Here is an 18,724-nt window from a genome sequence, read left to right as displayed (position 1 = left end):
AGCAGACCAGAGTTATTCTGCAAGTATTGTCTATACAGTTTCCATTTACTTCTATGTAATGTGCTCCTGCCCTTTTCTAAATATCACTCTTCCAGTTGTTTATCTCTTTTATAGTTTTCAGTACTTCAAATACAGTTGGTGTAGACTTTGATTTCTATTGTCTGGTAATTGCTTTTTTGGTAGCGAACAAAATTAAACTTAATAAGGCTTTACTGTGACTAAGCAACTCAGATCCTCTGTCCCAGCTCAAAAAAATCATGCCCTTAGTTACAGCCATTTGCTCATACAATATTTCTGAAAGAGTACTCTGTAAGGAATTTTTAAAGTCTGGCAATTCATTACGCTCCTAAAAGATATGTTCATAGTTACCTCCTTCTTCCCTATCAGACCTCAAACATTTGCATGCCACCTCAGGAAAAACTCTTTGAAGTCTTTTTCTTGTAGAAAACATCTGTGTAAGTGCTGTCAGTCAAATTAACCTTCTGTACTTTGTTGAATGCTTGGGGCCCATACATATATCCTCCTGCTCTGTGGTAAGTTGCATTTCCTGTCTACCTTCTTAATCTCCAATTGATTCTTGTAGTTATCATGCAATATTTTATATGTTCTATTAATTGTCCCTTTTTTAACAACAGCTTATGATCTAGATTTGACTAAAAACTCCACCAGAGAAGATCTTTCATTAAATTTCCCTTTCTGTTTGCCTGTATGGATCATCATTGTTCAATTAATATTGCCAAATGTTTGCCTCCCCTCTACAAAACCTCATTGAGCCATATCTATCGGTTTTGGCAACAATCCCATGCTTTTAGGTAGTGTAGACATAAAAACTTTATAATCATCATTTAAAATTGAAATGGGCCTGTATGAAGCTGGATCTAATGGGTCTTTACCATTTTTAGATATTACAACCACAACCGCTTTCTTCCAGAAGTTTGGTGCTTCTCCTCCTCTTAAAACACTGTTAAAGAAAATCGTCCACATCTTTATCACTTTCTTTCCGCCTAACTTCCAGACTTCCACAGGAATACAATCTATTCCTGGAGACCTTCCTGATGATTGGATTATACATCGCTGTTTTTCCTCATCCCTCCTATTTTAACTTATAGTTGTTGAGCCTCCTCTACATCTAACCTTGGCATAATTAAGTCTTCTATAAATATTTCCATTTGTGCTCTTTCTTGATTTGTACATTTCTCTCCTTTATACAAATGTTCATAACATTTTGAAAATATCTGTAATACCTCTACAGGATCTCTGGTCATTTTCCTTGTTATAGGTTCCCTAAGTTTGGCAACAACCCTTTCTACTTTCTTTTGCCTAAGTCATTGTGCTAAGAGTTTTGAGCTCTGTACTTATTATTAAAAAAACAGGTGTTTAACAGCTAGCTGTGTAAACTAATGAACATTAACCAGATCCTCCTTTATTCTTTCTTTAGCACTCTGCCATTGTGCCTGTTCTTATTCTTTGAGATTCCCCTTATTCTGCAAAACTTTAACCTTTGTCAGCCTTTGTACGTAAATCTTCATTTGTATTAGTCCATGATCCAAAATAGTTATCGGATGTGTATTAAAACTTTCAATTAAATGCAAATGTTCCTGTGAAATATAATTTTTATCTAGTCCAGCCCGGTTATTGTACCTTGGGAGTAATATATAAAATCTGAGTTTCTAGTACTGAATTCACACCAAATAGTTTCATAAATTACTTCAGAAACATACCCTCTTTTGTTATATATTTCCCTTCTAGGTCCCCTGATACATCATCACTATTGTAAACCAAGGTCTAGTCCCCACTTGTAAGCAATATTCACTACTGAAAGCTGATTTTTTCTCCCAAAATTTTCTTAAGCTCCATAATAGCAGTTTTTGGTGGAATATAAATGCATGCCACCATAATCTTCCTCCTCCTCCCTTGTCAATAGCCCCTTCCTACCATGCTAGTGCAATCCTCCTCCCTTGTCAATAGTCCCTTCCTACCATGCTAGTGCAATCCTCCTCCCTTGTCAATAGCCCCTTACTAGCATGCTAGTGCAATCCTCCTCCCTTGTCAATAGCCCCTTACTACCATGCTAGTGCAATCCTCCTCCCTTGTCAATAGCCCCTTACTAGCATGCTAGTGCAATCCTCCTCCCTTGTCAATAGCCCCTTATTACCATGCTAGTGCAATTCTCCTCCCTTGCCTAAGTAAGAGGAGAGTCAGGCTAAAGCAAGATGTCATGATCTGCAGGTGTATGTATCCTGTTGTTATAACAGGGCTAGGGCCCTCAGATTCCACTATGAGCTATCGTCCTCGCCAGATCCCCACCTACCCACACACTGGAGTTGATGAACCAGTGAACCAGCACGTTCTCGCCCTCCCCAAGCTGACTCCTCTGAGACTGGATCTCCTACTCTAAATCACGTTATCTGGGTTGCAGTGGGGGTTGTATCCCTCCACATCTTAAAGCAGCACAAAACAGTATAACTGTTGGTCAATAATACCTGGTAATAAAACTGCCATGCTGATTGATGTGCTTCTGCAAAATAAACAAATAAAAGTCTGTGATCACCAAAGATGAAAATGTAACAGTATAATCTCAGCACCTGACTGTAATTTCATTGACTTTTCTTCTATTCCATACTTTCACAGCTCGATCTGATAGATACCATCACATTAACTCTTATGATGAAGATGATACCAATGATGAAGAGCCAGTGGAAATTCGACAGTTTTCATCCTGTTCTCCCCGGTTTAGCAAGGTACAGTATATGGCTGCCTGTTGAATCCTTTGATTCCCTGCCTTGTATGTCTTCCTGCTATTTTGTGTTCCCTGCGAAATGCATGAATGACATAATGCTGAGGGGTGCAGTACACTAAGTCCCAACACTGCAGTTTAAGGTAGGAGTAGAAAACTGCAAAGACCTCACTAACCCTTTTTTTTCATATTGCTTACCCTTTGCAAAATCTGTGTACATAATGCAGCAGCTAGAGCTTTTTCTGTGCCAAAATCTAGTGGCAAAAGAACACATGAAGTATTTTGGTGGATACCAACCACTTCCCAGTAAAATGGCTTGAATTGTAAACACACAAAAACTGGCATCTCAGAGCAGTAATGAAGCAAAGAAAGTGGTACAGACAGGACGTTTCATCCACAAAAACAAACAGAAGACTGAAGGCGGCTGTGTGAAAGTGGGAACAGAAGACTGAAGGCGGCTGTGTGAAAGTGGGAACAGAAGACTGAAGGCGGCTGTGTGAAAGTGGGAACAGAAGACTGAAGGCGGCTGTGTGAAAGTGGGAACAGAAGACTGAAGGCGGCTGTGTGAAAGTGGGAACAGAAGACTGAAGGCGGCTGTGTGAAAGTGGGAACAGAAGACTGAAGGCGGCTGTGTGAAAGTGGGAACAGAAGACTGAAGCAGGCTGTGTGAAAGTGGGATGGATGTACTAAAGGATAGGGCAGAGCTGAGATATTTGACTATGTACTGTTAACGGTAAATGGCATGAAGTGGGTTCTGAATGTCAGGAATAAGATGAATTAGAATTGGACACAGAATTAATAGCTATGCGTACACTGCTGAAGAGAAGAGATCAAAAGAACTAAAATAATGTCAAGGGACACAGGGTCAGCCATTGGGAACATTATTAAAATGAAATATTGACATAGGTTCATAGCTGTTTACAAGAGCCTTTTTAAGCCAAAATAGTTCATAGGTGTTTACTAGGCTAACGACCACAAGAACCTTTTCAAGCCTAGTCATGGATCCCAAATCTCTGGCACGTTCTGATACCCTTGATAAGTGTAAACAGGGGCCTGGGAGATGATTCCATTAGAGACATAGGTGCCAAGCCAGGGATGAATTTCTGGTTTCCCATCCAATTGTCCAAGTTACACTTGAATTGGGTTAGGGAGGAACTCTGCTTCACATGGTTGGAGAGCCTGTTCCAGAGACGGGGTAGTCTCTGAGATATATCTCTCTCTCCAGCAGGTCCTATTTTCATCACTGGCAAGGTTTAAGTCTTCAGAATGGGTAAGTTTGGTGATGCTTGTTTTGCAGATATGCAGGAGGTCCCTCAGAGTGGGGTCTGACAATGCCTTGTATACCAGGCATAGATCTACCCTCAACAGCCTGTAGGAGACAGAATACCGTGAAAGGTCTTTGAAGCTGTCTGTATAGGACATGTTTCTTACTCCCTGTATTCTTTTAGTGAAGAACCTCTGTGGATGTTCCAATTGTTGGATATGCCTTGTTAGGTACATAGCAAAAGGGCCATTGTACTTAATGACAGGTCTGATGAATGCCGAATACAGTGGAACAATGACTTCTTTGGACCTAGATGCCATTCCTTTGTTTATAGGTTGCGCAGCATAGAATAATTTCCTCACTAATGTAAACACATGATGGTCGAATGTTAGATTTCTGTCTATGTGCGTCCCCAAGTCCTTGATTACTGGAAAGCTGTCAAGGGGCTTGTTCACTGATATGACAAGAACATGTGAAACACTAAATCATAATCTGCTCCTGTTCAAACTTAGTAAATTCAGTTTTGGCCCAAATACAACAAGATGGTTTCAAAATTACCGGAAAGAAAGAACATTCCTAGTACACCAGCAACTTGTCTTTCAACTTAAGGCAATATTGTATAGCAGACTTGTGAGGATCTATCTTTAGACCACATGTAATTTTCCATATTTTACAATGATATATCCGCTAACCGGGTCTATATCAAGTTGTCGAACTCTTAAATTTTGAACGTCATATGGTCAACACCATATGATCGAACTTTTAAAAGTTCAAACTTTTCAACGGAGATCTTCGTACAGTGCGGAAAGGGAAGATTTCCAGCTTGTTTGGAATTGTCTACCTACAGAAGTGAGGTGGCAAGAGTCACTTCAATTATTATAAACTAAACTAAAACAACTGTTTAAGAACTGATAGACAGAACCCTCCAACGGGCAAACTGGTGTGCCTCTAAATCAAGACGATTTCCATTCATTTATGTTTTATTAAATAGTGTTCTTATTGTAGTACATGCCTTGTCTCTGGCGTTGCTTTTATTATTATTACTTTGTTTAAGAACACCAAATGTGTTGTTTCTGTGACAAAGGCTAGTCCCTGCAGCTCACACTGTAGTCAAATCTTTCTTGTGAAGACATGCTTTTCAGAAATAAGCTCATGTCAGATACCTACCTTAATTGTATATACAGTAAATAATGATATTACTTCCATGTATAATTATAAATAAGCAAATGTATTTTCTCTACTTTGTTACTGTATTATGTACATATCTGTGTATTCTTTAGTCTGGGTATAATTTTCTGGTTTTGTCTGGAGGATGGTGCCCGGATTGTGGCTGAAAAGAATTTGTTGACTAATTCACTTACCTGTTATTAAACTGAAATAAGTAAATAAATAAAATAATCCCACGGATCCCTTGAGATTTTCCAAGCTGGGGTGAACTTGGATGGTTCCTTCTCCACACATCTTTGTTCAGACAGAATATGGTGGTGTAGCTGGCAGGATCTTTCTCTTTGCAGGTTAGCCAGCACCAGAAAATGCAACAGTCTGTGACAGTGATGACCCTTCCTCAGCCAGTGAATGTGCCAGTGATGACCCTTCCTCAGCCAGTGAATGTGCCAGTGATGACCCTTCCTCAGCCAGTGAATGTGCCAGTGATGACCCTTCCTCAGCCAGTGAATGTGCCAGTGATGACCCTTCCTCAGCCAGTGAATGTGCCAGTGATGACCCTTCCTCGGCCAGTGAATGTGACAGTGATGACACTTCCTCAGCCAGTGAATGTGCCAGTGATGACCCTTCCTCAGCCAGTGAATGTGCCAGTGATGACCCTTCCTCTGCCAGTGAATGTGCCAGTGATGACCCTTCCTCAGCCAGTGAAGAACCCTCTATCTGCATTGGAGTCGGCAAAGCCTAAAACAGGAAGGAATGGAGGAGGTGATCAACCAGGTGTTAGGCAGGCTGACTAAAGAGAACTTCTGTCAAGAAATGGACGTCCAGAATCTTAATTCTTTAAATACATTTATTAAATTATCACTTAAGACATAGGCAAAATGCATTAACAGAAAAGAAACAAAGCATATTAACTTTTTTTCTATTTACATACATTATATATCACATATCTTTTCCTTCCTTGTAAATATCATCAGCCCATCATTACGTGAATTGCTGAATTCCTGCCTTCCCGTAAAACTCACCCCCCCACCCAGGATATTGATTTTGACCTCTTTCTTCAAAGACGACAACGTCAGCCATGACGTCCCTTACAGGCAACTGCTTGAGCCTGTGAGCCTTGCCAAAGACTCAGTACAGTGAAAATTATAGCAATAGCCTTGATCCATGGCACAGCGGGATGAATCTCTTACAGTGACCAGGCAACTATGGTTTGATTAGCAGCCTACGCACAGGAGGAGCCAGGTAGGGAGATGGAGGAGTGAAAGGTGATGCCCTGTGCTCCTATCCTGGGCAGTGAAGATAGCCAGTGCTCAGTGAGGCCATAGGGAAGTGGAATTTCTCCAGTGGAGACTGGGAAAGCCACTTCCAGTGCTTAAAGGGGGCCTACATGTTGGCAACATCACTTGCAAAAGTGAGGAACAACCAGCACAGACATCCCATTGCACATCCCTTTTGGGTACAGGAGCTGGGTGTTCATGAGGCTATGTAGGGCTCAAAATTAAAAACTCTTGAAGCACACATGATGACCCTCTGAATGACAGCCCCTCTCTTGCTGACCCACACATCAGTGATAGGAAACAATTGGGTAGATTGGCTGTGAGGGGACTATTGTTTTACAAGCAGCAGGAGCAAAGTGTGTCAAAAAAGTACAGCAAGAAACAAGGCGTCCCATTGTAGAAGCTGAACCTAAATCTAAAAAGGATCCACCTTGAACCCAAACTCCAGGAGGTCTTTGAGATTTTTATCCAGCTTTCTTCATCCACTGGTGAAAATTTTCCAAAGGGGGGGGTTCATCTGGTGGAATAGTGGATGGGTAGGTGGACTTAGTATACTTCTCCAACTTAGACAGTGACCTTGGGAATTCTCTGGCTCATCTGAGGAAGCACAGTACAAGGTAGTTCTCCTACCCCTAACACATCCAGCAGCAAACTCATACACTCTAGCATATAAAGGCAAGCATGCTCCTGATTGGCACCAAGTCAGGGAATCAGGAACCAGGATTAAGTCAAGCATCAACCAAAGGAAGCTCATGCTGGGAAGGACCTGCTTTGGGTCTGCTGTGGGATGCACTGTGAATCCCGCACCTGCAACTAAATCTTCCACCAAGTGTTAAATATCTGCTTGACGTCTGGCCCTTGAGATGCATGTTGTGGTGCACGTTAGCCTAATATCCTCTTCATCTGGAACTTACCAGTCTAACTGCACCTAATGAACCATCCAAGATGGAGAGCCCTTCATCTTGAGTGCTACTGATTCATAATGAGGTGATCTGAGAAGCCACTTTCTGGAATCAAACTGCTAAACATTAAGCTCCAGCTAATCACTCTAGGTAGGATGACATGCTTCCCTCTGTCCAGTGAAGTGGAAAATGAATTTGGGCTTAAGCCCTCATTATCTGATGTCTAGCTCACCACCTGCAGGATATCCTGGGAGGAGAACAGTTTGCAGCTGAAGACCAGTGTCACCTCTAGGAGGTTGGGTTCAGGCCTAGACCTGACTTCTGAGTTCACGTCCTTCTGGTGATGCTGTGACTTATGCACCCTTCAGCAGGTCCCCACATGAAGAACTCATGATGACAGCCACCTTTCTGCTCATGAAGCAAACCACATGCTTCTCTTTTCTTACCTTCAGGTAGCCAGATTGAACCTCAGACACCTGTGGTAGTTTGCAACATCCAGTGCATTCTCAGGGTAATATAGGCAATATCCATGCAAGTATTGGGTGTTAATAGCCACATAAATACCTATCATGGCAGTACTTAGGCAAGTGAAAGCAAGACATTACCTGTGGTAAGAAGGCTCGAGGGTCAAACTGTGGGAGTGGCAGAATAATACTGACAGGCTTATGTAACCAGGGTGTTGTACTACAGCATGCATTAATCACAGCATGCATTAGTACAGGCACACAGACATCACAAAACATGGGATTTATAGAAAACGGTAGTAACTGGAATTAAGGGAGATGATATACATAGTCCAGGGCCCAGCAAAGAGGTTCACTAGTGTAAGGTCTGGGAAAGCTAATAAAGGAGAAGGCTGAAAGCCCAAATAAACTTCCTTCAAGAGTAATAAAGCATTCCGTTAAGGAAATAAGGCATTCAGTGACAAGGCTGTTTCACGAGTCTTTAAAGGAAGGAATAGTGCCCGGAAATGTAAAGAGTGGTAAGTAGGTAGGGTGATGGAAAGCACCAACAATCGCAATCAAGACTATTTCAAGAAGCATTAAGGGATGATAAGTAGTACTTATCCAGTGAGTCAAGAATGAAATGAGGTGATATACAGTTTTATTACTAGGTGCCAAAATGTGCAGATGATGGAAAAATGGCACCTGGTTCATTACTGGAGCAGGTAAGGGTGTGGGACCTGCTTCAGACACAGTTCTTTGGATAAAGAAGTGTTTGAACTGGTACACAATATAACAACCAAGAGAACGTTTTTTTTTCAGATACTGGAGAGCTGAACGTGATTTGCTCAAGGGATCTGTGTTGGACCATCTTAATGCACTTCTTAATGAGTTTAACACTGCAGAAGATATGAATAACATTAATTGTGTTACTAATGAGACAATGGAACAAGTCTGCAAAGAGATTTTGATTTGTCAAGAAGGATGTAAAATAACATCTGCATTTTAATTTTGTAAAATGTAAGGTTATGCATTCTAGGAAGAGTGACTTTAAAAGTGTGGTATAGTTTGGAGGAAAATAATTACTGAATACAGAGAAACTAAAAAGATCTCACTACAGCAGCCACTGCATAACTCTCAACTATACAGATTTTTGCTTCATATTTTTGGTGTATTCCACATAAAATTTGTGGTTTTCTGGCAAATCAGTGAAGATTGAATTCACTTAATAATGACAGACATTTGAGTTTCAGATGTTATACTCTTCAAAAAATCCATTCTAGCAACTTTGTAATTTTATATTTTTTGTCCAGATTTCTTGAGCTAAGAGGGTGAGATGTATGAGTTCCTGAAAAATATAGTTATACAAGGCGATGGTAACTAACTGCTACCAAGGCCGATATATTGTTGGGACAGGTGGCAAGGAGTGGATTCAACAGACTGAGAGTGCTATTAACTCTTTATAAAATGTTGGTGAGGGTAGATTTAGAAATTTGTGTTTAATGTTGAGGAACCTTTCAAAAAAAAAACAGCAGGAGAGAAACGCTGAAGGCAGTTTACAAAATGGGAACAGACAGTTAAGGAATTAAAAGAAGCTACCTGTAAAAACAACTTAAATATATTAGGTGATGGAAGGATAGTGTGGAATATGAACTAGATACATAAGTTTGTCAGAAAAAAAATTAAAGGAGTTAGGTTTGAAAGGAAGGACAGAGGTCACAGAAGAGCTCATGAGTGGCAATGCCGTGGTGGAACTTTACAGATGATGGAAGGAAATTTCACTTTACATTAGGGATGACTAAGTTGTGGGATAGAAGTATTTTTGTTTATAAAGTTAGTACTAAATGTAGGACAAGAACTTAAAAAAACACTGAATGGAAGGAAGGCAAATGGGGGAGATGTTAAGTAGAGGGCTAGCTGCAACCTCAGCTGAACTACAAAGGCTATGCCATTATTTTTTCCAGCCACGAGTTTCTCTATTTGTAAACCAATTAGCTTAACAGCCTACAAGCATTATATATATCATAAACAATTGTCTGTCATACCATCAAACTATCTGTGTTGCCAGTACAAAAATTTGTAATGTAACCCTCAGAATATCTATGGTACCTGTGCAATGCATTCTGCTACTAATAAAGTACTCTGTGATACTCGCAGTACTGTTATCATTCACAGCACTGTTACTATAGGCTGATACCTTAATAATAAGGCTGTGAGCCATGAACGTCATCCCATCATCACTTCCACCCACTGGGCTGTACAGTCTCTCTAAAGTCAGCCTTGAATAGTGCTATTCTGGGGTCTTACTGCATCATATCTGTAGTGTGGACAGCAAAGAAGTGCTTCCTGATTTCTGTCTCTCTCCAAGAAGTCACCTAGCTGAACCCTCTCTATCCTGGTTTTCTTCAAGTATTAGATAGTCCTGTACAGTTCTCTCTCTCTGGCTTAAGCACATGATGCTGTTAAGACTCTATCATCCTTGGGCAGTGACCAGGTGTAATGGAGGTATATAGTACAGTACCTGGTCGTTATGCCCCCACTTCCACCATTTCAGTTCCCCTTTCCTATGGCAAGGATCAAACCAGTGACTTTGCTATGGAACAATGAAATTTAGTAATAAAATATTTAAAAATATAAGTGTGATGCCCATGGGCATGGAGCTGCTAATAAATGTTTCAACATGTTTATAACATGCATGTTTCCTTACATGTCTGTAATGCTGATAGAAATATTCATGCAATGTTTCAGGTATACAGCAGTATGGAGCACCTGTCACAACATGAACAACAAAAAACAGCAACTGTCACCAAATGGGACCAGTCCGGAAAGCACAAGGAGGAGAAAGTGACCAAGAGAGAAAGCATGGGCAGCTTCACTGTCAGGGAAAAAAGCTGGCGAGCGGGCTCTCCAGAAATGTAAGTGGAATGTGTAACATTCTTGGTATCATCGAATCAGAGCCTATCAGTACTGAACAAATAGTCATGTGACCATTCTCAAGGATTTATGCAACTGTATTACTCTTTTGTGGGCCAGGCACCATTTCAGCTTAGTGTGATAGCATCAATTATAGCCTTTCTTTATGCTGTAATGTAACACACCCCAAGGCAACATAATACTTAAAACTGGTGCCTTTTCAGTAACTAAGATATTTCTGTACCTGAAACAGATAAACATGGTATTTAAGCTGAATTGTCACATGACTCTGCTGACAGTTCAGCAAAGTACTACATGACAGGTGTTCTGTTGCTAACTGTGCTACATCATCCATGTCTGGGGGGGGAGCTTTTATTGCATCATGTTTCAGGGTTACTAACCAGTAAATCATGCTTTACTCTGATTTTGTCACCATTCCAGACCTGAAAGCAGGATATGCTGTCAGACTAAACCGACTCCCTCATTCTCCCTGCACTTTAAATGTACTGCCAACTTCAATGCCTTCAGAAATGCAAGTCAGACTTAAAATGTGACAAATATATCTCCCATCACGAAGAACAATAAATTATTTATATATATATATATATATATATATATATATATATATATATATATATATATATATATATATATATATATATATATATATGATGTCCTTCGTGGTTCACTGTTGCAGTCATGACTGTAGGGTTCTTCCTGCCAGCAGCAGCCCCCGATTGGCCAGAGTCCCAAAGTCTGGATTGGGCGTCAGCTGAGGTCGCTTTTATCCTGACATCAATGCGCCAGAAGGTATAAAGACCTCAGCTGATGCCATTTCCCCAGTCTTTCTTGCCGCATGGTGCCCTTTGCAGTTCACTGATGCTGGTCGGCCTGTTCCTGTTTGTTTTTGGATTTAATCCCAGGATTTTCGTTTTATAAGATAAGTACCCCATTGGGGAGGTCTTTTTCTTGCTCCAGTCAGATGTCAGAAAAAGTTAATAATTGTATTTCTTGTGGGAAGCAAATACCTCATAGGGATTTTCACTCTTACTGTATTCCCTGCCTGGGTCCTGACCACGACGTTGCTAATTGTGCGTTTTGTGCTAGATTTAATCAGCGTACTATTAGGCATAGATATAACTTTGCCTTTTACTGTTTTGGAAAAAGGTTTAATTATAACATATCTTTGGATTCTTTTCTGGCTTCTGGGGTGTGTAAGAGGCGCAAGGATGCAGACAGGCCTCTGAGGTCCACAGCAAAGGATGTTACTCAGTTATTGCCAGTTGCTGGTTCGTCGGTCGTCAGTGAGGTGCCTTTGCAGCCCCTGTCGTCCACCTCTTTTGAACCAATTGCCTGTACCAACTCCAGTGTGGAGCTGATGGGGTCTTCAGAATTGCCAGGGACTGGACCTTCAGATACTGCTCCCTCAGTTGGGTCCGGAGCCGGTAGGCAGGTACCGGCTTCTGAGGGAGTTCTCAGGCCTTCGCAGCTTCCTGTAAATGTGGATTCAGTTTTACATTCAAAGACAAAGTCTAAGGCTCCAGCTAAAGTGAAATGGCAAGCACAGGCGCCTTTTGATTAGGGTCCTAGGCCTCAGAGGCAGATGCTTAGGATGGCTGAAGATCTCTTAACTATGATCAGGGGTTCACATCCCCCTCCTGACAAGAAGCCTAGATTACAGTCCGATTATGATTCTTCAGGCCAAATTTCTGTTTCTTCTGCTTCTTCCCTTGAGCAGGATTATTCTTTTCCTCCTTATGAGGATTCTGATGCTGAAGATTCCTTTCCTTCAGCCGCTCCTCTTGAGGATTATTCTTTTGGTGAAACTTTGCATGATATGAGGGTGCATTTTCACTGGGAAGGGCAGGAATTCTCTGAATCCAATAAAAGGCTTAGGGGTTTTCTTCTTCTCCCACAGCATAGGCCTCTGGCTATTCCCCCTGTATTGGACATTGTAGATGATGTTTTTTCGGAAGCTTCTCTCTCTCCTGATTCTTTTCCCCCTGCTCCGGTCAAACTGGTTAGGTATTATAGGGTTCCAGATTCTCACAAGTTTATTTTTAAGAATCTTTCACCTGATCCGGAAACAATTTCTCAGGGTCCTAAAGGTGTTAAAGCGGCCTCTGCTAAAAATCCTATTCCCTCTGACCGAGAGTCCAGGGCTTTGGAGAGATGGGGTAAAAAAGTTTATACTTCTGCTACATTGTCTATTAGGGCTTTCAACTGTCAATTTCATATGCTGAAGTATCAGCTTTTGTCTGTATTTAAACAAAAGATGTCAGCTGTTTCTATTGGTGTGGATAATCAGGAGTTACAGGATTTATTGCATGCTATTGAACAGGTGGGTAAACATACCCTGCATTGTGGTTTTGATTTTTTGGAAGCTTCTTGTAGGGCTGCAACAACTGGCGCAGTTATTAGAAGACATGCTTGGTTAAAGGAACAAAGCTTGCTGGATCAGGTTAAAGCCAAACTTTTGGATGCCCCTTTGCAGCACGATGTTCTGTTTGGGTCCAAAGCTGAAGAGGTATTAAAGAAAATGGAGGACAAAGCCAAATCTATGCAGACGGTTAAGGATTTTCTACAGGTGCAACCTCCTAGATTTAGCAGACACTGGCCAGCTAAACCTTGGTCCTTTCCAGGCTCGGACAGGTCTCAAAGAGACAGATTCAGGCATTCCAGAGGTAGGGGACAGGCACAGACACATTTTAGGAATAGGCAGTGGACTGCCCCCTCTCCCAAGGGAGGTGAAGATAAGTCTCAGCCCTACCGAAAACAGTCTTTATGACTCTCCCTTTCTGGTTCCAGGGGCTCCTCTCCTGGAAGCACCTTTGGGAGGAAGGATTTCTCTTTTTTATCAAAAGTGAAGCCACATAACCCGGGACAAATGGGTTCTGGACATAGTCTCAAGAGGTTACAGATTTCATTTCCACACCTTGCCAAAACCGAACGGTTGACTCGATCTACCAAATCATCAGTGGGCAGAAGCGCAATGGCAGGTTCAGTCCCTCCTGGCTATGAGGTTCCATAGAATTGGTACCAAATTTAGAAATAGGGCAAGGTTTTTATTCCAAACTTTTCCTGGTTCCCAGGAAGGAAAATTCGTGGAGACCAGTCCTGGACCTTTCTGTACTAAACACCTTCCTAGATATACCAAAATTCAAGATGCTCACTCTGCAGCAGCTGCTGCCTATGTTGGGCAAGAACGCTTGGATTGTGACTTTGGACTTAAAAGAAGCTTACCTGCATATTCCTATAAGAAAAGAGTGCAGAAGGTATCTGCGTTTCAAAGCAGGCTCGAAGCATTACCAGTTCTCTGTGCTACCTATGGCTTATCTACTGTGCCCAGGGTCTTTACAAAGTGCCTGGCACCAGTAATGGCATTTTGCAGACAGAAGGGGATTCAAATATACCCTTATCTGGACGACTGTCTTATTCAAGCAGATGACACAGACACTCTACTTCGGCATCTAGCTTTTGGACAGCATCTTCTTCAGTACCTCGGTTTCACAGTGAATCTAAAGAAATCAAATCTGGTACCCACACAACAGATTACTTTCCTGGGTGCTCTTCTGAGTACTACAACCCAGATGGCTTCCTTGACACCAGACAAAAAAGTGCAACTGGCTTCTTCTTTCCAACACCTGGCTTCAATGAAACAGCTGACCGCAAGAAAAATTCTGCAGGCTTTGGGTTACATGGCTTCCTGCATTCTACTAATACCATATGCAAGACTGCATATGAGGAATCTGCAGTGGTACCTCAAGAGTGTATGGTCTCAGCATTACCACAGTTTGGAAACAGTGATCACGATTTTGCCTTGTTTCCAGCAAGAGTTTCTTTGGTGGGCCGAAGCCTGTCTACAGAACAAGGGGAAGCCTTTTTGTCCTGCACCAACCAACCAAGTTCTGACAACGGATGCTTCAGATTATGCCTGGGGAGCCCACATGCACGGGAGATGTCTTCAGGGTGTTTGGACAAAGGAGCAAACACACCTGCACATAAATTTGAAGGAGATGCTAGCTGTACAGAATGCCCTGATAGCCTTCAGGGACGTTCTTCTACCAGGACAATTGTTGCTAGAGACAGACAACACTACAGTGATGTGGTACATAAACAGGCAGGGGGGCTCTCACTCTTACCCCCTGTGCAGATTAGCCATGACTCTATGGTACACTGCTCTGACCTGCAGTGTCGACTTACAGGCGCAATTCCTGCCAGGGAAAGACAACACTCTGGCAGACACATTGAGCAGGCGCATTTCAGATCCACACAAATGGATGTTGGATGTTCGGATATTCAGGATGATTATAAAGGCTTGGGGATGTCCGGACATAGATCTCTTTGCATCCTCTCAGAATCATCAGCTTCCAACATTCTGCACCAGGACCTACCACAAACTAGCATGGAAAGTGGATGTCCTCTCATTCCGTTGGAAACACCTCTCAGTATATGCTTTTTCCTCCTTTTCCTCTTCTACATCGGGTACTTCTGAAGATAAAACAGGTCAGACCACAAATGATTCTACTGGCTCCCAATTGGCCTCGGCAATTCTGGTATTCCACTCTGATGAACCTGGTTCAGGAGCCTCCCTGGATTCTGCCTCAAATGCCTCAGCTATGTCTCAACGGGACGGCCGGATACTGCACAGTCATGTCAAGACTCTGCATCTAGCTGCCTGGCAGATCCAGGGTCTGTAAACACCTCTACCCTTCCCAAACAGGTTATGGATGCAATCCTTGAAGCTAAACAGCCCAGCACTAGAAAATCTTATGCAGGTAAATGGAAAAGATTTTGCTCCTGGAATCAAGTCCAGGGTGGTGATTCTGCTGTTCCGAACATTCCTCTGATTTTACAGCATCTGACAGAGTTGTTACATACGGGCCTATCTCTTTCGTCTGTTAAGCTTCATGCTTCTGCTATTTCTGCACATTATGATACGGATCCTCCAATTTTTTCTCATCCATTACTTAAACAATTTCTTAGCGGGGCTAAGAATATTCGGCCCCCTATGAGGGCTCCTGTTCCCACTTGGGATCTGAACTATGTTTTGGAGAAATTAACCTTGTCTCCTTTTGTACCTGCAGCTTCCATGGATTTGAAATTTTTGTCTTGGAAAACAGCTTTTCTTTTCGCTATTACCTCTGCTAGAAGAATTTCGGAATTGCAAGCACTCATGGCTGTGGAACCCTTCCTTATTTTTCATCAGGACAGGGTACCTCTACGGACTAATCCCACCTTTATGCCCAAGGTGGTTTTGGCAGTGGCCTTGAATCAGTCTATTCATTTGCCTACCTTTTATCCTAATCCTCAAAGTGAGGAAGAAAGTCTTTTGCACTCTTTAGACATGCACAGGCAGCTTCGTTTATACCTGGACAGGACCAAGATATTCCGGAAATCTGATCAGTTGTTTGTCGCTTATGCTCCTACTGTTCAAGGGAAAGCAATCACTAAGCAAACTATTTCCAAGTGGATTGCCCATTGCATCAAGTTCTGTTACTCTTATCATGGTAATCCAGTTCCTGTTAATGTTAGGATTCATTCTACGCAGGCTACTGCTACTTCAGCAGCTTTTCTTTGTGGGGTTCCTACCAAGGATATTCTGGAGGCTGCTACTTGGAGTTCTGTACATACTTTTTCTAAGCATTACAACCTCCCTCTCTATTCTAAGTCCTGGGCCGGTTTTGCTTCTGTGGTTTTGCAAGGTTTTGTGACTGCTCCCTCTCTTTCTCCTCCAGCCACCCTTTCTTAGCTTTGGGACTCAACCCTACAGTCATGACTGCAACAGTGAACCACGAAGGACATAGTACAGTTGTGTACTCTTACCATAAATGTAGATGTTCGAGTGTATTCACTGTTGCAGTCTGGGTTACCCTCCCTCCTACCCCCTCTTTTGTTTTTTCTTTGAGTATTATCTGTTATGAGGTATTTTGGCTGATGAGGTGTTTGGGCATGGTTTCTTTTTTAGCCTTTTCTTTCTGGGCACCTGACATCTGGGGCAAGAAAAACTGGGGAAATGGCATCAGCTGAGGTCTTTATACCTTCTGGCACATTGATATCAGGATAAAAGCGACCTCAGCTGACGCCCGATCCAGACGTTGGGACTCTGGCCGATCGGGGGCTGCTGTTGGCAGGAAGAACCCTACAGTCATGACTGCAACAGTGAACACACTCGAACATCTACATTTATGGTAAGAGTACACAACTGTACTTTTTGGCATCATATATTATGTTGTCATTATTTTATTGGTTTAGTATCATAGTGAACCATTTTCCCGACATAGTTTGCAACCATCATTCTCACATTAACAAAATTTCTATATACAAATTTGTTAACACCGTTTACAAATGTTACCTTGTGTTGTGCAGCATTTGGTATAGTCAAGCCTTTATAGTACCTATGTTGTTTATCTGTTTGCATGTGTGTCTTTTCACATGGGCTGAGCCTAAAGTAGGTCTTCTTGGATCTATACCCTGGGTAGCAAATTTAAATAAATAAATAGTCAGGTTGATATAGATAGATAGATAACTAGACAGATTGGATAAATTGATAGGTACATAGACAGATAGAGAGACAGCGATACACAAACAGGCAGACTTACATAGATAGGTAAATAGACAGATATAGAGATAGACAGACATAGATAATTAGATAGCTAGATAGATATTACACAGGTAGCACAGTACACTCAGCATTAATCTAATATACTGGGCAGGTATAACTCAAGAGCTTAAACTTGTTTGGAGAAAATGAAGACAAATGTTTACATCGGGGACTAGTCAACATGCTACTGATTGTCACACTGTCACATAAGTTGTAATACTGTAATATAACACGCAGGTCTGAACCTATGAAGCTCATCATACTATTCACTGTTGCAGTCCTCGTCTGTGGGTTATCCTGCCTGCAGGTGGCCTGACAGCTGGCCCGACTCCCAGATCGGTACCTTCCCCAAGAGGCATCAGCCGATTCCCTCCCACTGCCATGTAAGGACATTGGTGGCATAAGAGAGCTAATGATGTCTTCTTTAGATCTTTCTCGGTGTGCAGCTCAGTATGGTTGTATTGCTTGCCCTGCTTCCAGAGGAAAGATAACTATCCCACAGGACAATTTTCTTGTTGTACAATAGTTTTTGTAGTTGTGCTGTCTAGTAGCGATACTGATTCAGAGGTTTTATAAACATTCATTTTGTTGACTGTGGGGTAACAAATGCCCCATGAAGAGTTCCACTTTGTTGACTTTTTTTCCCCTCAACCTGGAGAATAACATGGAGATTTGCCTGCTTTGTGTCAGCTTCACAAGTGATCATTCAGGGGAAGAGCAAAATTTGTCTGGGACTCTTCGGCTCAGAAGAGGGTTGATGTCTGTTTTCTGCACCACTGTAGAATCAGCCAAGACCTCTGGGAGTGTGCCTCCAAAGTGGAAGCACTGCATTCAAACATGGGGAGAAACATTAGGAGACCAGGGACAATCCATTGGCTACCATAATTGTCTGCAGATTCAGTGAGTTGATTCCAAAGCCACCATATTCAGAACTAGCTTATAGAAAGGCCTCTGGCACAACTGCTATGAAAGGTGTCATGCTTTCAGCTGCACACGTGCCCTCCTGGACCAAAGAGACTGACACATTATCTGCCACCAAGATCTTGCACGTGGCATGGCCGTCCACTAGTTGTACTATGACTATGGAGGGTGAGGGTAGACTCCCCTAGAGAGTGAGTTCAGGTCTTGGTTGCCCAAACATGAACTGGGCCTTCAAGGCAGTTTCTCCCTGAATCACTGAATTCTAAAGAACTGTGGAACAAACCAACATCTGCCGGTTTGCCTTGACCTGGGTTGAATGGAGTCTCATCTTCATCTGCCTCCCAGACCTCTTCTCAGCAACTTTTCCAGATGAACAGAACTTTGTCATTTCTTAAGTCCAAGCAGACAGCTTTGGAGGTCCCTGAGGTGTCAGGGGGCCTTTAATAAGAAAAGAAACATAAAACTTTACTTCACACACCTCAGACTCTGTGACTTG

At 42.1% G+C, this 18,724-nt stretch overlaps 1 protein-coding gene across 1 annotated transcript in view; it reads left to right on the top strand.

Moving 5' to 3' along the window:
• MAST1 (microtubule associated serine/threonine kinase 1) overlaps positions 1 to 18,724 on the top strand; it is a 1,222,161-nt gene that overhangs the window by 936,757 nt on the left and 266,680 nt on the right. Inside the window, exons 18-19 of the mRNA XM_044084747.1 lie at positions 2,632 to 2,741; positions 10,539 to 10,705. Of these exons, the coding sequence (XP_043940682.1) occupies positions 2,632 to 2,741; positions 10,539 to 10,705 (277 nt within the window). The remainder of the gene's footprint in view (positions 1 to 2,631; positions 2,742 to 10,538; positions 10,706 to 18,724) is intronic.

The sequence above is a fragment of the Protopterus annectens genome, chromosome 9.part0 (genome assembly GCF_019279795.1).
Source record: "Protopterus annectens isolate FY-2018-M chromosome 9.part0, PAN1.0, whole genome shotgun sequence".
NCBI lineage: Eukaryota > Metazoa > Chordata > Ceratodontiformes > Protopteridae > Protopterus > Protopterus annectens.
The sequence above is the reverse complement of the archived record's forward strand: the minus strand, read 5'-3'. Positions and strand labels throughout refer to the sequence as shown.